Here is a 23,798-nt window from a genome sequence, read left to right as displayed (position 1 = left end):
ATGTGGACACAGCTTAGCTGGCTGATATTAAATACCAATTCATAATATTTTCACCATTCATAATATTTACAGGAAAACATATTTATATCTGTCAGCGAGTATGTGATCTTCTGCAAGGCTATGGTGGTTGGTTGTCATTCCTACTTGGAATATCAAAATTTTCAGAACGTGCATTGATTTGCCCCATGCAGTTTACATTGGAAATGCATGAAAAATACTAGCTGCTATGCTTCTACCATGAGAGGTTGAGAGGGAACATAGTTCTACGTCGTAGAATAGAACTTTTGAAATGAGGCACTTGGCAGACTTGTACTCCTTGCTTCTCCTTTGCTGCCAGCAGAAGGATGAACATTGTGTGCGAGGTATGACCAACAATGAGAAAACTACTGAGAACAGATGCAGATCTCCCGATGACAGGATTTTGCAAACACCATATAGAACATACAACATATCTATGGAGTTGACCGAGCTATTTCTGCTAAAAGACAATCGCTGGCTGTTTCTGACAAATGTTCTTTTGGAAAAATAATGAAATAACACATTGTTCGACTATACTAAGTAAAATTATAAAGTATGCTGTTTCTGAATTCAAAACAGAGCAGGAACGGAAATTGGGATAATGCAGTACCTTATTCTAGCAAGAGGCAGGAGATACCCCTACCAGATAAGAAATAGCAGCCTGTTGTAGTGTTTGCTTCTGCTACTAGAACTCAGATCATTTGCCAATCCCAATGCCTTTCCCTTTCGGAGGCACTTCACAAGCCTTCTCAGTGAATCTATTAGTGATATTCTAAATGTAGTGAGCACTCAAGGGCTTATAGCTAAAGTACAAAATAAAGCATCGGGAAAGAGAATCTAGAAAGGTACCTGTACATACTAGAAATGTTCAAGGCATCTTTTACTTCGGGTACAATCCCATCAGTGAAACATTTCTCCTGATATCATCACATCAGTCAATCACTCTATTGTAACAAAGTGGTGCATCCAATGCCATGCCTGATGTTCATGCCAGAGCAAGGTTTGGCCTGTAAATCTTGAGAAGGTGTAATTACATGTAACTGAGTTAATAATGCCCTGAAACTTTTTTGTGGAGGTACTGCACAATTGATAGGACAGAAAGTCACAGAGCCTTATTGGACTATGATTTAAATGAACAATTCATATTACACGAATGCAATACCAGAAAATTACAGAGTATATCATATTCTATACATGAATACAATACTAACAATGTACAGAAGCTATGCCTGTCACATATACAAATTTTAAACAATTTAAGAGGAGACCTCTTATTTGTGTGAAGACTGAAGACAGAACTAAGCCACCTGCGTGCCATGCAAAAGCCATTGAAATTGGGGTTGTGTCAGATTGGAATGAAGTACTTGCTGTCCAGACATGCCACCTCCTTCCTATTTTCCCACTGCAGTTTCTCCCACCATTCAACTGAACCACATATCTGCTTCAGTTTCCAATAGTTATGCGTGCAGCTTAGCGGGATGCTTCTCAGATTTGGGCAATCCTCCACCCGAAGGGTCTCAAGGCATGGGAATTCTCTTGCTTTACAAATACTTCTCAGCTTCTTAAGTCCCGTCAATACGATCAATCTCAACTTTGGGAAGTCACTCTGCCCTGTGTCATTCCGTGAAGTTTCTACCATAGCATGCTCTTCTTGTTCATATGAAGCATGGTCCTGCATTTTCATTTGTTCTCCATACTGCTCCTCATCTTCAACAATTTCGAGCACCCCATCACAATGAGATATGACAAGCCTCTCAAGAAGCTGAAGCCTTCGGACCCATGTGATGTTCGACAACTTGGGGCAGTGTGAAATGATCAATTTGCGGATGTACTGAAAATTATGGGACATTGGTGCAACAAGGACACTTTCCAACGAGGGAAGAACTGACAGGGTCAGGAACTGCAACTGTGAAGTTGTAAGCTCAGCATCAGCAACCACTGTGTTCAGGTCATAGCATGATTCAACATACAACTCCTCAAGGTGCTCCATGTGGCTGAGGTCAGAGATTTTGATTGATTGCATCTCTGCACAATACTTCAAGTTTAAGCGATGTGTTGACTTTGCCAAAGGACGAGGCATGTTCAATTTCTTTAGCACATCCTCTGCATAAATAGTGATTCCAAGGAACAGTAGTTCCTTCAGAGAATCCAGATTCAGGTTGTCAACATCACGGATACCATAGTGGCTGCGGAAGAGATTGAGCACTTTCAACTTGTGCAACTTTGAGCAGTTGTTCATGGTATCTTCAAGTGCAACAGTCACACTCAGATCCAAATGCCTCAACTCTTTCAGTAACCATAGGCGCTCAGGTAATCTCATAATGTGTGTGTGAGACAAATTCAGATGCTCCAGTGCAACCAATGCATCACATTCTGGAAGTGATGTTATTGCAGTATGAGAAAGATCCAGAACTTTCAAGGATGACATAGTTCTGAAAAATCCATAGCTCATCTTGTTCAAATTTGGGTTGTTCTGCATCAACAGAGTGGTGACATTTTTGCACTTTGGTGAGAAAGAAAGCTCGGTGATGTTATTAGACATGATGGAGATCCTTGTAGCTTCATTCCATTCTTCAGCTGATGGAGCATTATCCAAGGCCATCCCTGGTTGAACAAGAAACTTTGTATCTGACTTGTTGACCAACCATAGCCCCAGTTGCCTAATTACATGGTGCATTTTTACCTTTGAAGACATTGAGCCACTGACCTGCAACAAGCAAGCTGAAACAAGACTGCGGATTATCTGATAACCCTTTTCAGAATCATTTAATAGCAAACCTTCAGCTAACCAATAACCAATAAGTTGCTCTTTACTAATGGATCCATATTCTGGAAAAAGTGTGCAGTATAGGAAACACTGTTGTTGAGTGGGTGTGAGCCTGTCAAAGCTGTACTTCAACCGACCAAACATTTCATCCACACCATCAATATTGTCCATATTGGTAGCAATTGCATCCGCAGCTGATTGCCACTCTCCCTCTTCCAAGCCTGCCACAGCAGTCCCAATGACATTGAGTGCAAGTGGTAAGCCTCCACAACTTTGGGCTATTTTCATAGCGTGCTCTCTAGTAGCACTCTGGGAACCAAGGGGTTCAACTGCTGCACTAGTTTCCGTGCTCAGCTTGCTCAAGAACAGTTCCCATGAAGCATCATTACCCAAAATCTGCATCTCAATCAAGCTTCTTTGTGCATTCATCTGGAAGCATACTTCTCGGTAACGTGATGTGAGGATCAGCTTGCTCTGACTGTTGATATCTGGAGTTGGGATACCAACATCCTCCAGACAGAATTTCTTCCTTACATCATCAAGCAGGATTACAAATCTTTTCCTACCAAGTGCCTTTATCAAGAATCTGGCCCGTTTGGCAATTGGCTCTGCATCATTCCATGGCAAGTTGAGCCTTTCAGAGATAGTCTGTTGTATCTCCACTGTGTTCAGCGCCTCTGAATTGGATACTTCAATAAAGATAACAACCTGGCACACGCAAATTAAGGAAAATGGGAACATGAATTATAGCTAGAAGGTAACTTTAAATATGAATAGAAATATAACTGAAAAGTAGAAACGACGAGACAGAGTCAAGGAAAGATGTGCCAAAAAAGAGATGCATGTGTCAATTTTTTTTACACAAAAAGGCAACAATACCAATTTACGTGGCTGCATTTTATGCACATTTACTTGGTTTACGTAAAATATGCTTAGAAGAACAACCTTTTAAGATCTTGTGGAAAACAGCAAATGACACACACTAATTGCATCAAATAACAATGCATTTTTCATGCCCATATCTACTGGTTAATGTGCACCTATAATATCTATGAACTAGTCAAATTCTCATGCTGAACGGTAAGTGTCTCTCCGTGTGAAGACCATGTCAAATTTTGCCTGTACAAGAACATCAGCATTACTTCAGACTTAACTACTTCAGTGCACTGTGTAGCTGTCTACAATGAAACTTGCTGCCTTCTCTAAAATCCATGGCTGCACAAATTTTCTCTTTTCTGCTTATACATAAAATTTCTTTGAGTATTGTTACAAATATAAGAAGGGAAGCCTTGGCACAGCGGTAAAGTTGTGGTCACGGGTTCGAGTCCTGGAAATAGCCTCTTGCAGAAATGTAGGGAAAGGCTGCGTACTATAGACCCAAAGCGGCCAGACCCTTCCCCGGACCCAAGCGGGAGCTACATGCACCGGGCTGCCCTTTTTTATTGTTACAAATATAAGCATGGTCACTGAGATAAGTATTCTCTTAAGTTAAATAGCAATATTAATGTACAGCTACACATGTGCTCCAAGGGATAAATTGCAGTCTTGGAGAAAGCAACATACCTGATAATCATGGGCCTTCTTTTCAAGATCATTGTTGAAAACATGTAGAAGCGTCGTCTTGCCAACACCTCCTTGACCCCACACACCAATTATGTTCGAGTCGCCCTTCTCAAACAGATCATAGAGCTGACTCAGCATGGTCTCCAAACCAAACGTCTTGATCTGAGGCAATGGATCAACAATCTTGGGAAGGGGCTTGAATCCAAATTTCTTGAACCGCCTCCCTTCTTCAATAAGTTTATTTGCCTCATCTAGAGCCTCAAGAACACGCCTGCCGATCGATGCACGCCGGTGAGCATGGATGGTGCACTGGCCGAGGCAAGAATACTTCCTTAACTGGCTGTAGTCCTCGTCGATGGCATCCAGTTGTAGCTCTTCAACACGCCTCAGCCAGACCTGCACCTGAGGGTCACAGATGTTCAGCTTGTCCACCTCTGCGGTGACTCGCGCCCTCACCGTCGTCTCGACAGCCAGCAGTAGCTTCTTGGCCTTGTCGAGATCGGACCAGTTGGATTTGAGGTGAAGGAACGAGGCGACCTCCCGGGCCGCCGCGTCCAGCATGCCTGTGCCATCCAGGCATTCGCAGAGGGGCTGCAGGCAAGAACCGGCGGCGCTGATCGCGTCAGCCATTGGGATCAACGATTTTCAAGTGGCAGCCAGGAGGGGTAGGCATGGAAGATGCCAATATGGGGGAAAAGGTAAAGCTTATAAAGAACAACCCAATGCAACGGCGAGACGCCACGCGGTCCCCTGGTCAAACCGGGCAGCACGGCGAGAATGTACGGCGAAGGCACGGCAACTATTCTGCTGATGGCGACTGACATGTCTGGAGAAAATATGAACGCGCAGCTGGGTAATGGGAGGCACGAAGAAGTCATCATTCGAGAAGGAAACTTGTGGATGGCATACTCTTCCAGCCGAAACCGAGTGCGGGGGGCGAAAACTTCTCCCCGCGGTCATGTTTCCTCGTTGTTTCGGGAAGAGGAGCTCCGAGATCGCAAGCGAAGCAACGGCTGCGTTCGCGGTGAGACTGCGTGTGGAAGAGTCAATCCATCGAACACGTTGCGTGCGGCGCCGAGCTGGGGAGCGCGCGTCCTGGGAGCTTACCTTGGCTTCTCCACTCGCGGGGCTCTGGAACGCTTGGTAGTGGTCCATATGGGAATTTCGGCCGGCGGGCGGCGGTGAAGCTGGTTTTTATCTGGTGGCTGGACGTCGGAGTTGCGGTTAGAAATTCGGAGGTGGACCATGGATGGATGGATGGATGACAAAAGTTGCCGTCGGCAGGGGACACCGCGGATAAAAGTTCCCAACGGCCGCAGTACTTTTTTCCAGCAAACCACGACGGCCCGGCTGTTCGGTATTGGGGTAACGTCGGCCCTCGGTTGCCTACACGGGCTGCCAGGATTCAGCCCACAACTTTCCTCGCGAGGTCCGGCTGGTTCGGTGACCTTCTCTGTTCTCAATCAAAAAATAAAAGAAAAGCTAGGTGACCTTCCCTCCTTTGTCGCCTTCCAGACGGGAGGCCGGAGGCGGGGAAGAACGGGGAAGAGCCGTAGGCACACCATCGCAGGCTCGCCGTGAGTGCCATCCAGTGCCTTTCCGCGCACGGAATGAGCCAGTACTATTCACGATTAACCAAGGTTCGACGTGCTTCAATGACTGCCTCTCCGCAGGCCTACCCGGAGCAGCAATGCACTTTGCCTGGTCGGCAGGTTGCTGCCCAGTGCAAGCCCAACGAGAGAGCGACCTTTGGTCAGATGGGGCCTGCATGAGTATTCAGGGTTTCTGGGCTGTACCGGCGGAGGGCTTCCAGGAGAAAGAACTGATCTCCGCCATGTCTGCGGGTGTATGGTGTTCGATGAAATGCGTGAGCGGACACTTGATGTTCTCAACGGCAGGGAGTCATCCATCGTGTTTGTGATCTTTGTACCGTTGCACGCTTTGACCTGTTTTGCTACGCATATAGGATATAGCAATCATCTTCTTGAAGCCGGGTTAGCTTTGAGCCTTGTGACTTTTTGTTTGAAAGAATATATGGTGGAATCTGGAGACTGATATTTCGTTGCTTCCTTGGGAGGTGTTGCATGGCAAACTAAGCAAGTGCAGCTGCAGAGTTGGTCCCTCTGGTATGCTATAAGCGTGACCATCGAAGGGAAGTCAATCAGGTATGAGCTAACTGTATTGCTATTTGGGCGTAGGCATTTAAAGGATATGCTCTGTGAAAATACAATCTGTGCACAATATATAGCTTTATACAGTTTGGTTTGTATGTACAGAATACAGATAGGCTTGTACAACAGTCACTTGTTTGTGAATCTGAACGATAGTATAAGTGTAATTAATAGATGGAACTAATAGACTGGTATTTACATCATGAACATAATATAATACAGATAGGTTAATACAAAGCCACTTATTTATGAACCTGAACGTATAAATGTAATTAATATATACATAGATTGACATCATTGCTGTTCATGATGCACCTATTGCAGAGGATCTTCACAGGCCTAGGAGGGATCCTAGGCCGCCCCAGAGGTTGATTGAGGAAGCAAATATTGTTGCTTATGCTTGAGTGTGGCAGATGAAATTGAAGGTAATGCAGAACATTCATCATACTCTGAGGTAAACATAATATATCAGCAATGCATGTTGTTTCATCATGTTGCCGTGATTGTGCTAGTCTTTGTCTTGGATGGGAATGAAATACTTGCTCTCCATTATGTCCTTGCCACCCCATTCTAGCTTTTCCCACCAGGCATATGATCCACAAATCCTATTTAGTCTCTGGCAATCATATGTCTGACCCAATGGAATTGTTTTCAGATTCGGGCAGTCCTCCACCCTGATACTTTCAAGACAAGGAAAGTCTCTTGGGATGCATACCCTTCTCAGCTTTGGTAGGTCAGTCAGTACCAATGATCTCAGTTTTGGGAAGTCTACCTGGTGCTCTGTTCCATTGATCCGCCCACTCTTGGTCATAATCTGGTAATATTTGGCATATTCATTCCATGCGTCATCTACCATACCATGTATCTCTTGTTCTTCAGAGAAACCATTTTTCCTCCTGCATCTCTGAGTACTGCCCTGTTCAATTCCCGAACTCTTGCTTTCCACCTCATCAGTTGTTTCTTCAACAACTTGCTCTAATTCATGACAGTGATAGATAGAAAGCTTCTCAAGTGCCTCCAGCTTCAGAACCCAGGTAACATCGTGCAATTTTTGGCAGTGGGAGATTGTAATTTCTAGGAGGTTCCGAAAGTGATGAGGCGAAGATCCAATAAGAACTGTTTCTAGAGCAGGAAGTTCAGCAAGGGTAAGCACTTGCAGACAAGATCTTCGCTTGTCAGAGTCAGCAATAAGCTGTTTCAAGTCAGGACATGATTCAACATAGAGCTCTCCAAGTTGCACCATATGTGTGAAGTCTGATATTTGGATCGACTGCATTTGATCGCAGTGTTTGAGGCTAAGGCGCTGTGTCGACTTTGCCAGCGGATGTGTCTTGGTCAACTTCTTTAACACATCCTCAGCATAAATTGTGATACCAAGGAACTCAAGTTCCTTTAGGGAATCAATGTTCAGATCATTAACATCACGAATCCCATAGTTGCTTCGGAAGAGGTTTAGGACCCTTAGCTTGTGTAGCTTGGAACAATTGTCAAATGTCTCTTTAAGGGCCTTGGTAACCCTTAAATCTAAATGGGTTAGTTCTTTGAGCACCCAAAACTCCTCAGGAAGCCTCTCAATGCATGTGTGGGACAAATTGAGATACTTAAGCTTGGACAATGTTTCACAGGGTGGAAGAGTTGTGATGCTGGTGTGTGAAAGATCAAGGACCCTCAAGGAAGGCATGAATTTGAAGATTGTTGGACTGAGCCTTTCCAAATTAGGATTATGCTGAACTAGCAAAGTTACTAGATTCCTGCACTCATGTGAGATACAAAGGTCCCTTATGTCATTAAACATGAGTGATATCCTTCTTGCTGCTTGCCACTCTCTCTCTGATGGAGCCCTCTCCAAACTCATTCCAGCCTTCACAATAATATTTTCCCGCACTGCAAGGGAAATCCCCAGATGGCGAATAATGTGGTGCATTTTGACCTCCGAAGAGTCAGATTTGCAACTCTCTAACAAGCATGCTGACAACAGGCTACGGATTATACGATGGCCTTTCTTGGGGTCCTGAGGTATCAACCCATCTGCCATCCAGTACTCCACAAGCTTATCTTTTCTGATTGAACCATATTCTGGAAAAAGGGTGCAGTACAGGAAACACCGTTGTTGTTGCTTGATCAACTTATCGTAACTGTATTTCAATTTATGGAACATTTCTGGTACTCCATGCAAGTCCTTTATGTCATCCTTGGTTGCTTGCACCGCCAGGCTCCAATCCTCGGGTTCTGTTAGTCCAGCAACGGCCCTCCCTATTACCTTGAGTGCAAGTGGCAAACCACCACAGCTCTGGACAATTGCTTCAGCATGCTCTCGTACAACATTAGGGGCAGGAGACTCAATGGCTGCAATGGCATTAGTGCTCAAATTGTTTTGGAAGAGCTCCCACGCTGACTCCTTCTCTAGGTACTCCATCTTGATCAAACTCTGGTGTGCTCCCATTTGATAGCAAACATCCTCATCACGTGAGGTAAGAATCAACTTGCTTTTGATTTCAGAATCTGGGGTTGGGATCCCGACATCTTCTAATTTGAATTTGTTCCGGACATCATCCAGTAAAATGATAAATTTCTTTCTTCCCAGTGCTTTTGCCAAGAATCTGGCACGAGTTTGCACTGTCTCTATGTCATTCCAAGGCAAGCCAAGGCGGTCTGTAATCATGCGCTGGATGGCTGCTATATTTAGATTTCCAGAGTTGGACACTTCAATCATGATTACCACCTAACGAAGTCAATTTGAATCAGTAGAAATGTAAGGATCCAGTAAACATGTATGAAAAAAAATAAGTTGTGGATTCGCATGCAGTCAATCTTCTGACTTGTGAATAATTTATCAAGTGTAGGTAAATAAAATTTGTTGCAGTGGGAGTATAGGTAAGTTAATCATTCTATGACTGCTAAACGCTCCAAAAATCAAATCAAATTGATAGGTTGCCTGGTGACGTGCTTATGCTCTCATTCCTGTTCACATTGTGAGAGAATGTTCACTCATATTTTTCTTGTTCATTGCCGGACTGATGTAAAAGTCCACTTATTAACAAAATAACTGGGACATACTAATATGAGCAAGGGAGATGTTCTGCTTTGTTGATTCCAATCTATCTGAGCAAGGGAAGCAGTTCTATCCTTTATTCAATTAACTAATAGTAACTTCAGAAATATGCACGCGAGAAATGCAGCCAGGCAAGGTAAAACATTGTGAATTTTTGACTCTGTGATATCAGAGAATGTACACTAATCCAAATTTCTGGGAAAGAAGAACATAGTTAAATATGTGGGGTTCTGGAAAAAGGGTGTTTTTTTTTTCACTTCGTATTTTTTGCTGTATACATTCAATATTTTCAGAACACGTGTTTAAATTCAAATTACTCTGAAAATTTTCTTCCTTTTATCTAATTAATGCCACTAAACAAAGGATCGATACTACCTTTTATTTCTACGAAAACCATACAAATTATAACTAATGCATATATAGAGAAATGAAAATAAGTTATTTATCTTGGTTGCGAAATATTTGGAGAAATATATAATATCCATCAGATGAAACTGCAGTGTATCTTTAAGTGGTTAGATGTATGCACATAATTAGTGAACTGAGAAATTTGATGTTGTAGTGTTTTATAGCAAATGCACACGCACTTCTGGACAAAAGCTCGATTTGTACACTTGTACTTGAAGTTTAGTCAAAAATATTTTAAATGGAAGGTTTTATGTTAATTCCAATCTACTGTAAAGAAATAGACTCAAGGGCGTCCATTAACTTTTCTTATTGTGTTCATTTTAAGTTTCTCTGGAAGCATATAACAAATCTCATCTAAATGTTCATCTAGGCAACGTATCATAGTTATGTACCTGGTAATCGGTGCCCCACTCCTTGAGTTCATTGTTGAAGGTGTTGAGGAGGGTTGTTTTCCCAACCCCTCCTGGACCCCAAATTCCAATGATGCCCACATTGCCGCTGTTGAAAAATTCCCAGAGATTCTTCAGCACAGGCTTGATGCCAAGGGCTTCTATCCTTGGTTGATCCTCAACCAAAGCTGGCAAAGGCTTGCTTCCGAATACCTTGAATTGATTCCCTTCCTCAATTAGCCCACGAAGATCCTCCAGAATCTCAAGAACACGCTTGCCAAGACGATAGCGTTTCCCAAGGCTTAGGGAAGAGCTACAGAAGCAAGAGTATTGCATGAGTTGGTCACACTCTTGTTCGATGGCATCAATTGGAACGAGGACTCCATCAACTCTGCTCAGCCATAATTCGACTCGAGGATCGCACTTGTTGAGCTGGTTGGTTTCAACGCTAACTTGTTCTTGAACCACCTTCTCTACAGCTTGTAGGTCTTCAATGGCTTTCGTAAGGGCTCTCCGGTTGCGCTTGATGCAAACGAAAGATGAGAAACGTCTTGCAGTAGCTGCCGGCGCCCCTGTGTTATTGATGAAGCCACACACAGGCTGCAGGGCTGCACAAATCGTCATGCTAGGGTCAGCCACAACGAAAAAAATAGCACGCTATAACGACGCTATAGCGCCGTTATAGCGTATTGAGAAGGAAACGCTATATTTTAGCAAATTCAGCCGCTATGGCGCTATTCACGTAATTAGCGCGCTACAGGGCGTTATAACGTTGTAGCGGGTAACGTTATAACGTTCAAATGATAAAAAATATCAGAAAAATAGGGAAGCACAGGTTTATTTTGTGGTTATTGCACGGTAGATATAGGCTAAGTGCTCAGTGTTCAGAGTTAATATATGTTAAATAGATTGACTATAGTTTGACATTCAGTTTAAAATTTGTGATTCCTATCTGGCTAGATTATGTCTCTCTACGATGGTGTCTTAAGGTACTGAAATACTTTATTTGTGGATATATTTAGCATTTTGTGCAAACGCTATTTTAAAATATAGCACGCTATAACTTGTGTAGCATTTTGAGAAGGGGCTCGCTATATTTTGTAGCGCGCTATTTTTTTCGTTGGTCAGCCATGTAAATGGGGGTGTTTTGTGAGGAATTATATGGATATCAGGATCCAGCTCAATAGTTCAAGCAAGGAAAAGAAGAGCTATGGAACATATAGTACAAAACACTCTTTCTCTCTCTTGTACTTCCACAAACTTCCTATTTTCAATCTATCACAATCCAGTTTGGACACTTCCTATTTAATAGGGCTAAGCTATGACGGGGCATAATGTAGAAAAGATCGTCCCGTGCAGCTTCCTGGAATCTACATACTGGCTTTGGATTAGAACGGAGCACAGGGGCTAGGTTCTTTGAAGGTACATGATGGCCCCTTCGTCAACTAATAGCAGCCTGTAAGCTTCCAAATTTCTGGTGTTTATGTATAACCTTCGAAAAAATGCTTTAAAACGTTGCTAGAGTATCAATACATTAGGTCAACAGAAGATGCTACTTCTCACATCAGACAGAGATGGCATGTACACGCATCCTGCCTGCTGCTTTATTGATAAAAATTTGATGGTTAGGATAGAGCGTAGACAACGATTTGACTTTTCCAACAATAAACATTACTAAATACTACTATTTCTTTTATCAGAGGGTATATGCTCATGTGATTCGGACTATTCCTTTGGTGAATCTAGTCATGTACTCTGTACATGCTTTTGGTTTATCATGTATCTTTGCCAGCTAAGACATGCCGACAATAGGATCAGTCAGACCTGACTCGATCGCCCTTGTAAGTTGAAGATTGCAAGATAACAAGTGTTATCAGGAAATTTTCTCCACCTTAATCAGTTGATATTATTCCTAATCCTAGCTGAGTAGATGTATTTACTTCATGTGGAAGCTACACTTTTTTCTTTCTATTTTTTTCCTAATCCTAGCCGACATAAGGTTTGGCCGGCTGGTACTTCATGAGCAAGTCACACATTTCTTTTCTGTAATAGTTAGGGTACGCTTAGTTGACTTGCCTACAGAAGTATTAGGTGATAACGACTAGATCTATAAGCAATTGGTTCCTACACGCTACCTTTTAGTGAAAACTGTCGCTGACTTTCCATATGAGTTTCCGAGAACAACCCACCAGCAGATTGGGATATAGATCCCGAGGTTTATCCACTGGTCCAGTCAGATACGGATCAGTGTATCATACTATCATCACACATTTATCTCCCTGGTTAGCTTCCAAAAGGCTCGAACCATTCAGGTACACATAATCTTGATTATATTTATTGAATACCTTCTGTAGCGGATAGCCCAACCAAAGTTAAAATGCAATATCTTGTCACAGAGTTTTTCTTTAATCTCCATCTGACATCGCTTGGTAATAGTTTCTGTATAGTTTCGTCCTGGACACAGCTCACATGAATGAGATGAAGAGAAGAGAAGACCAAGTCCCGTATCTGCTACATTGTTCAACAGTGCTGCTGGTAAGATACCATGACAAGCTACATAATGTTTTGAGCACTCACGGCTCACCTCTATATGGGGTTTTCAACAGTGCTGATATAATCTGGTGGTTGGGACTCACGGCTCACCTCTATATGGGATTTTTAGCCGCGCTGAAGCTTTTTTGTACGTGAAGAGAATAACTGAGTAAGAGAATATGATCCAGTGGCAACTCGCGACCAGATGAAACCTTTCTTGAATTTGCTAATCCTTAGTTGCTTCAAAATTCAAATCGTGTCCGTCGATTTCATGAGCAGAGAGAGCAGCATTCAAGGCCGAAGATGGGGATGATGCGGTTGCCCACGGTGTTCCGCTACGTCGGCAGCGGCGTACGGTACGCTTGAAGATCACAACAAATTTGGATAATTGTTTACAAATTTTTTAAACAAGTCCTTTTTTCAAAAATTTGTTCATGGCTGCTTTTTTTTAAATATTCGCAGATTTAAAAAGTTTCAAAGAATATTCATGAATTTGGATTTTTTAATGAATTTAGATTTTTTTTCATGAATTTTAAAATGTTCGTTGATTTTAAAATATTCACAAATGTATTTTAAAAAACAATATTTAAAAATAGAAAAAAGGAAAAAGGAAAAATAGAAAAATGAAACCGAACAAAACAGGTCGAAAACCCCGGAGATACCCGACCCAAAAACCTAGGGCTCGCCAAGTTTGTTTCTATCCACACAGTAGCTAGTTAGGATGTAAACAATTAAGATTGTTAAAAACATATTGGTTCAAATTTTTGGAAGAAGCTGGGTGTAGGTTCAATTCTTAGAATTCTAGGAGAATCGGCAAAAGAACTCGGCCTAATTCCTATCCAGAACAAACTCCGGCAAAGTTATTTTTATAGGAGAGTAATTCATATCCAGAACAAACTCCGGCAAAGTTATTTTTATAGGAGAGTAATTCATATCCAGAACAAACTCCGGCAAAGTCATGTATACGAACTCCAACTCGTACGTATATAGTCGAGACCTGACGCGCGTGAATGAATACGTCCAGTATACGATTCAAAAACAAGTGGAGTAAATTTTCTTACGCCCGGAAACCTTCCACGGAGTACATCATCTTGGAAGCTGCAGGGACCGAATCTGCCATGGAGAAGAGCGACTTGGGAGCAGGCACGATGCCGCATCATCCCGCCGCCGCATCGCGCAACGGCGGCAAAGTCTTGGTCTACGTCGTCATGATCGCGTTATCAGTATCCATCCTCCTGGCGTTCATAGTTCACGTTGGCACCACTCCGAAGCAGATCCTCCTCCCGACTTTCTCCGTCAGCCTAGATGGTTTCGACGGGCTGCAGACGCCCGCGCCCGCGCCCGCGATATCGTCGACGTTCAACCTCACGCTCCACGCCGCGAGCAGCGGGAGCCCGCAGTCGCAGAGGCTCTGCCTGGAGGGTGGGTCGGTGGCCGTCTCCTACGCGGGCGCCGTGCTCGCGTGGGGACGCGTGCCTGGGTTCTGCGTGGAGCGGCACGAGCAGAAGTGCGTGAGGATGGTCGCGCTCGGAACCGAGGTGGCGCTGACCGTCTACTGTCGTGCCGAGTGGATATAAAAAGTGCATCATCACAACCATCTATGTGCAAGGTTTATGTATATTTTGTATTGCACTAATATACACTAATATCAATTTTTTTTTTGTGTTGCACTTACATCGACCCACCATATTTTTTCTGAACATAGTACAATCACATATGCTCACATATACGCATATAAACTCACAACGAACACACACACACCATACCCTTATGAGCACATCTGAGATACTCACAACCATCTATGTGCAAGGTCTATGTATATTTTGTATCGCCCTAATATCTTTTTTTTTTTGGTGTATTGCACTTATATCGACCGGTCATTTTTCTTTCTGTTCACGCGATCGTGGACGGTTTTTTTTAGGGAGATCATAGACTTTCTCGAAGTCAAGCATCAGGAGAATCGTGTTGAGTTTGTGTACGATTTCCTGAAGAGCTACCGGACGCTCTAGAATATACCGCCCTGTGATAAAGGCGGACCGGCATTTGTGAATAACACGCTGGCCTACCAGAAGAAAACACTACGGGTAAGCTTTAGCACAGATCTTAAAAGGAAGGTTATAAGAGCAATGAGACGGAAGAGTTTGATAGAATCAGCCCCTTGTGAATAAGAGAGATCGACCCAAAGATGAGGTGAGATATGTCGACCATATCTAGAGCAAAACCGTTGAAAATAGCAAGCATTGCATCCTTTAAGATGGGCCAAAATTTATGAAAGAAAACAATAGGCCAACTGTCCGGATCCGAGGCGGTGTGTATTTTCATAGACCACAATGTCAAGTACGTCGTTTTTATGTTGCGATACACTGCCTGCTTGATCTCACAAATTATGACACACACTCAACGGCTTGGGCTCAGCTATGCCCATCAGGTTAATATAAAATTCGTAAATGTGAACAACGATATAATCATGGCGTATCAGGAGCTCTTGCTCCGATTGTAACCGTAAAATAAAGCACTTACACATACGCCCATTCGCGTAAGCATGAAAGTAGGTTGTATTCACGTCGCCTTGAGTGACCCACTTAACACCGCCTGATGCCGCCAGTACTCCTCTTCGGCATGCAAGATAGCCATGACTTGGTTTTCTAGTGCGTACCTACGGGGCCACTTTGCCTATGAGAAGACAAGTTAATTAGCCCGCTCATTAAATGTTGGCAAGCTCATCGACCAACCTAGCTCTTATAAGTTTGTCAGTGTGATCCAGATTGGCTCCCCAACCACGAAGCAAGGCCCTAATATTGGCAGCAACCGTCGTCCACAACTCTATGGGGCTTTGCTGCTGTCTAGCCGCCGCAACCGCACGCAGTCATCAATTAGTAGAAGCCCTCAATTTCAAACCATGCCATTACTAAGAACCTTGGACTATGCCTAATACACTCCTCCACGGAGGAGAGGACAAACGACACATGATCAGAGCCAATTTGTGTTTTGGCGATCAAAAAACATAAAGGAAAAGCACCTCCCGCTCCGAGGAGATTAAAACCGTGTCTAGAACACTACGAATTGGAGAGAGTTGTTTGTTTTCCAAGTGTACCTCGCACCCGATCTGGCTACTTCCCTGATTGCAATCAAGGCAATAGTATTGTTACATAGATGCACACGAGGCCAATCAACGATTGTGTTGTTTTGTCCACCCCTCAGCGGATCAAATTAGAATGGACACCTACTACCACCGAAAGATTACACGTGGAGATCAACCCAAGCAGGTCTTGGATTTCCCCCAAGAAACCCAGAGAGTGTGCGGTCAGCGGGGCCATACACAGCCACCACCACCCACTCCTTGAGCGTCGGTGTCTAATAATTGCCGACAGAAAAAGGGAACCTTGATCCCAACTAACCACGTCGCAACAATCAAGGCTACATCCTAATAAGATCTTCTCAGAATGACCTACGGACGCCACCCAACACCAGTCGAAACGTTGCGTAGGATCCAACGCAAGCAAATCGTAAAAGGTAAATCTGACTAAATCATTTCCTGAAGTGCCACCACATCAATTTGCTCCATGTAAATGTACTCCTTAAGCTGTGTACGCCTACTAGAATAGCCAAAGCGAGAGAGGTTTAAAAAATGCATTATATAATTTGATTACAAAGGAGAACTCCCCTGGAGCTCACCGCTTTGGCCACTCGCCTCACCGCCTACACGCGGTAACAAGAGGGAGATACAACAACCACCTCTCCTGCATCCCCCCCACGGCTCCCACGGGCACATCGGCCTCTGGCCCAGCAACCCCGACAGCTGAAACCGTCGACAAGGCATTGGCCACAACTTTGGCTGCAGTTTTCTCACTCTAACTAGTGATAAAATCTCATTATGTGAGGAATCGACAGCCACAGCACAATCATCCAGTAGATGCGTATCAAAGAAAGCATTTCAGATGGTGTACTTGGGCAAGGGATTATCTGAAGCCTTAAGGTTTTTGTCTGCCGCCCGAAGCTGCACACACTGCATGGAGACAGATACGCCATCAAAAAAAAGTATCTAAGGAATTCTTTGGTACAATTTACACTTGGCTAACCCTATGCATTCGTTCGGTAGTATGTCTGTCGAACTTAATCTTAACAACACCTCCCCTTTGACCCTCCCTCGGTTATATTTATGAACAACATTGCTTCATGATGGACTTGTCTCTTTATCGCTTCATCATTCGGGTTTGTTTTGCCATATGCCATCCATATTTTATTTTCTAAATGATAATCAGGATTGCTAAATCTCAGTCGATGCTAAATTTATGAGATCTTACATGGAGATCTGTGCAAAATTTATTTTAAACTTTTTCTTCCTTTCCCTATATATTCTGCCACTTGACTAAGACTTGCCTAAGACTAGCCACAATGGGAGTAACTTCAGCAGTAACATCGAGTCCAACTCAGCAAATTTGCTTATGTGGCAATGAGTTAATGAGGAGAGAGGTAGTTTGAGTAACTTAGTGTAACGCCCGGATAATTAGGCTACAGTGATCCCACGCTAATGATGCCACATCACCTCGGTTACTGTTACTAATCTCTCGTTAGTTCAAAAACCGGTTCAAAATTCAAATTCAAAATCAGGCAAACATAAAAGTTTTCAAATATTAAAACTAAAATGTTCGGAGTGAATCAAATATTACATAGGTAATTATGGTGGAGAAACCACACCTTTATAAAATGTTTAAATACCTTAAGATGATTAAAACACCAGTAAAACAATTATTTAAATACCTTTTTTTAATTAATAAAATGTCAAACTAATTTATTTGAGGACTACGCTTTTTGTGGCTATGGACTAAGTTGAGATGATAAGTGTATATTTTACTAAAACAAAAAAAGAAGTAATAGGAAACAAAACTAAAACAGAAAAGGTGAAATAAATAAAATAATTAAAAAAATGAAAGCCCCCCCCCCCCACATTGGGCCAACCGGCCCAGCTAGTTAACCAACCAGCTGGCCTAGTCACGGCCTATATGGCCTATCCCCCCCGAACCCTAACTCTACCTACCCCCCACTCCACTTGATTCCCCCATCGTTCCCCTCACCCGCGCCGCCACACGCGCGCACGCTCAGTGGAGCGGGCGACCGACACCCGAGCCGCCGCTCCCTAGAGGCCGCCGCCCGCCGGCGCCGAGCACCGCCACCCCCGGCCTCCTCCTCGCGGCTCCCAACCTCCTGCGCCGCATCCCCATCCTCCTCCCCACCGCACGGCGCTCGCCCCCGACAACCGCGTCGACCCCGACGCCCACCGGACCCCGCCGCCGCCCGGAGCTACCATGATGGTCTGCCTCCCCGCCGGAACGACGTCTCCGACCTCCTCCTCGGGCCCCACTGCCCCGTTCCCTACAACACCCCGTGAGCTCCCCCTTCTCCTCCGTTAGCCCCTGTGGCCGAGCACGCTCTCCCGCCGGCCCGTGCACAACCGCATCGCCGCACCCCTGCTCCTGGCCGCGCCGAAGTGCGCGCGTTCGCGCGCCACGCGCCCGTGCCTCCTGCTTCCTCGTGCGCCCCACACTGGCCACGCCCGCGCGCTGGCTTACTGCCTCACGCCGCCCCCACCCCGCTCCCCGCGCTGCAGCCTGCTTGCTGCGCCGCCGCTGCTAGTGCCGATGCTGCCCGCGCGCGCCCCACTCTGCCCGGCCGCTTGCCTCGCCCAACCGCGACGCCTCCAGTCGTCGCGCCCACGACCTCCCCTCACGCTCGCCTGCGCCGACGCGAGTCCTGGTCGCCCGACGCCCCGCTCCGGCCACTGTCGCCGGCGCCGGGCCCTGCGCCGGCCCCCTTCACCCGCTGGCCGCAGCGCCCTGTCGGGCGGGCTGGCGCCCGTCGCCCGTTCGGGTTGTGCCCGTAGCCCACACTCGCTATGGCCCCCTTGCCTATGACATATGGGGCCCACCCCCAGAAAAAAAGGAATAAAAGTAAAAAATAAATAAATAATGATTTAAAATAAATAAATAATAAAAATTAATTAATTAATTAAGATAATTAATTAACTTAATTAATCCTGTTAATATTAACTAATTAAGATTTATTAACCTAATAATTAATTAACCTAATTAACTACTGTTAATTAGCTAACAGCCCCTGACAGGTGGGACCCACCTGTCAGGTTGACCAGGTCAACGGTCAACGTTGACTGCTGACGTCATGCTGATGCATTAATTAAATTTCAATTAAATTAATTTATTAAATTCTAAAAATGATTTAAATCTTTAAAATTTAATATAAAATAAACCGTAGCTCGGATGGAAAAACTTTGTACATGAAAGTTGCTCAGAACGACGAGACGAATCCGAATACGTAGTCCGTTTGTCAGCCACACGTTCCTAGCATAGCGAACATGGAACTTTCCCCCTCCGGTCCGACTGTCCGAAAACGCGAAACATCGGGAATACTTTCCCGGATGTTCCCCCCTTCGCCGGTACCACCTACTGCCGCGTTAGGGCACACCTAGCACCGCTCATTGTCATGTCACGCATCGTCATGCTTATGTTTGCATTGTATTTACTGTTTCTTCCCCCTCTTCTCTCCGGTAGACTACGAGACTGACGCTGCTGCTGCCCAGTTCGACTACGGAGTTGACGATCCCTCCTACTTGCCAGAGCAATCAGGCAAGCCCCCCCCTTGATCACCAGATATCGCCTATTCTTCTCTATACTGCTTGCATTAGAGTAGTGTAGCATGTTACTGCTTTCGTTAATCCTATCCTGATGCATAGCCTGTCATTGTTGCTACAGTTGTTACCCTTACCTGCTATCCTACTGCTTAGTATAGGATGCTAGTGTTCCATCAGTGGCCCTACACTCTTGTCCGTCTGCCATGCTATACTACTGGGCCGTGATCACTTTGGGAGGTGATCACGGGTATATACTATATACTTTATATACATGACACATGTGGTGACTAAAGTCGGGTCGGCTCGTTGAGTACCCGCAAGTGATTTTGATGAGGGGGCTGAAAGGACAGGTGGCTCCTTCCCGGTAGAGGTGGGCCTGGGTTCCTGACGGCCCCCGACTGTTACTTTGTGGCGGAGCGACAGGGCAGGTTGAGACCACCCAGGAGAGAGGTGGGCCTGGCCCTGGTCGGCGTCCGCGGTTACTTCAAATAACACGCTTAACGAGTTCTGGGTATTTGATCTGAGTCTGGCCATTTGGTCTATACGCACTAACCATCTACGCGGGAGTAGTTATGGGTATCCCGGCGTCATGGTATCAGCCGAAGCTCTTCTTGACGTCAGCGACGGAGCGGCGCGCGCCGGATTGGACTGGAACGCCTGCTAGGCTAGGTCTGCTTCCGGCCGCGTACGCAACGTGCAGGTGTGCAATGGGCGATGGGCCCAGACCCCTGCGCGCATAGGATTTAGACCGGCGTGTTGACCTCTCTGTTGAGCCTAGGTGGGGCTGCGACGTGTTGATCTTACGAGGCCGGGCATGACCCAGGAAAGTGTGTCCGGCCAAATGGGATCGAGCGTGTTGGGTTATGTGGTGCACCCCTGCAGGGAAGTTTATCTATTCGAATAGCCGTGTCCCTCGGTAAAAGGACGACCCGGAGTTGTACCTTGACCTTATGACAACTAGAACTGGATACTTAATAAAACACACCCTTCCAAGTGCCAGATATAACCCGGTGATCGCTCTCTAACAGGGTGACGAGGAGGGGATCGCCGGGTAGGATTATGCTATGCGACGCTACTTGGAGGACTTCAATCTACTCTCTTCTACATGCTGCAAGATGGAGATGGCCAGAAGCGTAGTCTTCGACAGGACTAGCTATCCCCCTCTTATTCTGGCATTCTGCAGTTCAGTCCACTGATATGCCCCTTTACACATATACCCATGCATATGTAGTGTAGCTCCTTGCTTGCGAGTACTTTGGATGAGTACTCACGGTTGCTTTCCTTCCTCTTTTCCCCCTTTCCTTTCTACCTGGTTGCCGCAACCAGATGCTGGAGTCCAGGAGCTAGAGACCCCGAGGATGATTCTACGTGGAGTTCGGCTTCGAGGAGTAGTTAGGAGGTCCTAGGCAGGAGGCCTTGCCTTTTCGATGGTTACTACTTTTGTGCTAGCCTTCTTAAGGCAAACTTGTTTAACTTATGTCTGTACTCAGATATTGTTGCTTCCGTTGACTCGTCTATGACCGAGCACTTGTATTCGAGCCCTCGAGGCCCCTGGCTTGTATTATGATGCTTGTATGACTTATTTATGTTGTAGAGTTGTGTTGTGATATCTTCCTGTGAGTCCCTGATCTTGATCGTACACATTTGCATGCATGATTAGTGTACGGTCAAATCGGGGGCGTTACAAGTTGGTATCAGAGCCGACTGCCTGTAGGAGTCCCCTTTCCAACTCCTTGGCCGAAATTGAGTCTAGTCATTGCAAAACTTTACTAACATGGCTGTGTGTCTTACGGGCCTACGTCGCCATTGGGTGGTATTAAGATCTTTTACTCCTTGTCTATACTCTGGGACTCTGATCTCTCTTCTATTCGGGTTAATTGAATTTTGCTAAATCTGACATTAGGATCTCGTTATCACTTTCACCCGGAGAGCCCCTTATTACTGATGATCTTCTGTTGCACGTGAAGACCCTGAAGATACTCTCCGCTGATAACCCGAGAACTTGTGTTCATCGCTTTTGCAATTCCCTTTCAACGATAAACTCCTATGGATAGCCACGTATACTCGCCATTCATACAATGTTTCCCAGTTGATCTTGTTATTACAAGATACCCCGAAATTCTCTTTGCTGCTCCGAGAATCCTTTGAGCTTACTGCCTTGCTGTTCTTTGCCACATGAATATCATTAAGGATAATTTCTAGCACTCACCGGATATTTGCTCATCCCCAGTTGATTCATGTATTTCACAAAAGTCCTCAAAATACTATTTGAACTTCCGAAATCCTGAGTAGCCTATTGCTCTTGAAATTCTTACTTGCTTGCATTATGGTTAATCCCATAAGTCTAAATCTTATTGGCATCTCTTGTCATTATCATTTTGAGTCCGTTGATTCAATTTGTTGCGAAAGCTCGCAATCCTCAATCAGATCCTAGAATTCATCCTTCCGGCTCAGACGTCATTTTAAACATGAGCTGGATCTCGACCAATCAAATTTGCCATCGATTGTACCCGTAAGTTTACTCGACTTATCCATCCCTAATCAGAGCATTGCTTCTGATCCCTTGTCTTGGAATTCATAATTCCTTTGCATTTGAGCTTTTGAGTTAGTCAGTTGTTTCTATAATCTGATCTCCTTGCATTCTTTCTTCCTCTGGTTGAGTACTGATGCTCACATCAGATCCCTTGTGGACCACCAGACCTTTTGTCGGATTTTATCCGACAATGTCCTCCATATTAAATAAGCTTGTGAGCTTTTCCTCGAATACATGATGCCTTTGGTAAATTGTATCCTCTGCTTTGTGAACCATGCTCTATTTTTGAGCTTGTATTATTTACTCCGAAGTTTGTGGTATATGTTCCTAAGATGCCCTGATGGGTTGAACCTACACCTTCCCTAATCCGTGTGAACCCGAAAGATTTCACGGGTCATACTTATCTGGTATTGCATTAGGTAAAAACTTTCCACAACTAATGTCATTATCAAAATACGAGAGGCGAATGGAAGGTTATGCATTGAAGAAGTGGGAGTCGACCTTGAACCTTTGTGTTCATGCCCATGGACACGATGTAGATCCTATCAGGGAAGCTTCTTATAATAATAGCTATTTCCCTGGTATAATATCATCTGGTGTCGGTGAATTGATCCTTTGCAATCGTGGTTCCGACCATGTTTCTCCTTGATTCCGTTTCTCGTGCAAGTTTGAGCACTTGTCTTCTGCAAATCAATATCCTAGTCCAACCTCTACCTTGATCTGTCGTCGAGTATTACCCCCTGGTATCTCGAGATTATCATGGAACTGCATAACTTCTTATGAGTTCTTCATCAAGTGCTACATTCTCACTGATTCCAATTTTCCACGCGCTCTGGGTTATTAATCACGCAAAGACACCGATAACTGAACCGAGTCCGCACTACGGTTCAACAACTCTTAGTAATCTTCTTTAAGTACGAGTTTGTACCCGATCACGCCATTCCTAGCCTGTTTGGCTATATCATTATCTTGATGATTTTAACTGTGCTACCTGGTCCTTATTCCCGGAGCACCACTTTCGACGATGAGCTAAGCTTACGTCGATTTTCCTCGTCATATCGTTTCACCTCGAACAACAAACTTGACCCCGAGTTTGTGTAGTATCTGTGGCTCCAATAATCTTTTGTTGCATCAGTCCTTTTGCTTGATGCAGTCGCTGATCAATTGCTTCTTCGTGGATCCCCTCGACAACAAAATGTCGTGATCATCATCAACATTTTGACTCCTTCCAGGATATCAATGGAATTCTTGATGATAAGTGCCATCCTCGTTCCTTGGTAATTTGAGTTACCATCGACAACATCCTTACATTCCTTTCATCACAAACTTGATCATGTTATGGAGCTCCTTGCTAACCAGCTTATGTTATGTTCTACCTTGGAGTATTACCATCTTTTATGTCAAGGATATTGTGAGAATTTCTCCACCTCTTGAGAATTCTTGATATAGTAATACTTCTTGCCATCTCCATTTGTTTTCTGATCCCCGTGTTGTTTCTAACCGGAAAACCGACAATTGAACTATGATGTGCGACTTCAAAACTCCTAGCAACCCTATTGCTTTGAAGTTAATGGTCGATATTTCATTCTTAGACCATTGGTTATCGAATCACCGTTCTAACATAGATCATTCTACCTAAGCCCATATTTCGGGTGCACCTTTCAACCAATGTTTAATTGTGTATGTTTTCCTCGAGCATACCTCATTATATCATTTGAT

General features: G+C 44.5%; 2 protein-coding genes across 2 annotated transcripts; both read right to left on the bottom strand.

Annotated features, from left to right (window-relative positions):
- Positions 1 to 1,125: 1,125 nt before the first annotated feature.
- On the bottom strand, positions 1,126 to 5,440 carry LOC123054006 (disease resistance protein RPS2). Its single transcript, XM_044477645.1, has 2 exons — positions 4,349 to 5,440; positions 1,126 to 3,493 (listed from the first exon to the last, which is right to left on the bottom strand). The coding sequence occupies exons 1-2, from the start codon at positions 4,976 to 4,978 to the stop codon at positions 1,364 to 1,366; spliced, it is 2,760 nt and encodes a 919-aa protein (XP_044333580.1). The 5' UTR covers positions 4,979 to 5,440; the 3' UTR covers positions 1,126 to 1,363.
- Positions 5,441 to 6,854: 1,414 nt separating this feature from the next.
- Positions 6,855 to 11,354, bottom strand: LOC123054007 (disease resistance protein RPS2). Its single transcript, XM_044477646.1, has 2 exons — positions 10,372 to 11,354; positions 6,855 to 9,241 (listed from the first exon to the last, which is right to left on the bottom strand). The coding sequence occupies exons 1-2, from the start codon at positions 10,990 to 10,992 to the stop codon at positions 7,028 to 7,030; spliced, it is 2,835 nt and encodes a 944-aa protein (XP_044333581.1). The 5' UTR covers positions 10,993 to 11,354; the 3' UTR covers positions 6,855 to 7,027.
- Positions 11,355 to 23,798: the final 12,444 nt, after the last annotated feature.

This window comes from Triticum aestivum, chromosome 2D (genome assembly GCF_018294505.1).
Source record: "Triticum aestivum cultivar Chinese Spring chromosome 2D, IWGSC CS RefSeq v2.1, whole genome shotgun sequence".
Taxonomy (NCBI): Eukaryota; Viridiplantae; Streptophyta; class Magnoliopsida; order Poales; family Poaceae; genus Triticum; species Triticum aestivum.
This window is presented reverse-complemented; position numbering and strand designations above follow the sequence as displayed.

Coding starts and splice junctions, on each gene's coding strand:
- LOC123054007 (XM_044477646.1), bottom strand. CDS start 10,992: ATGACGATTTGTGCAGCCCTGCAGCCTGTGTGTGGCTTCATCAATAAC. Junction 9,242..10,371: donor AGTGGGGCACCGATTACCAG/GTACATAACTAT, acceptor TGACTTCGTTAG/GTGGTAATCATGATTGAAGT.
- LOC123054006 (XM_044477645.1), bottom strand. CDS start 4,978: ATGGCTGACGCGATCAGCGCCGCCGGTTCTTGCCTGCAGCCCCTCTGC. Junction 3,494..4,348: donor AGAAGGCCCATGATTATCAG/GTATGTTGCTTT, acceptor TGCGTGTGCCAG/GTTGTTATCTTTATTGAAGT.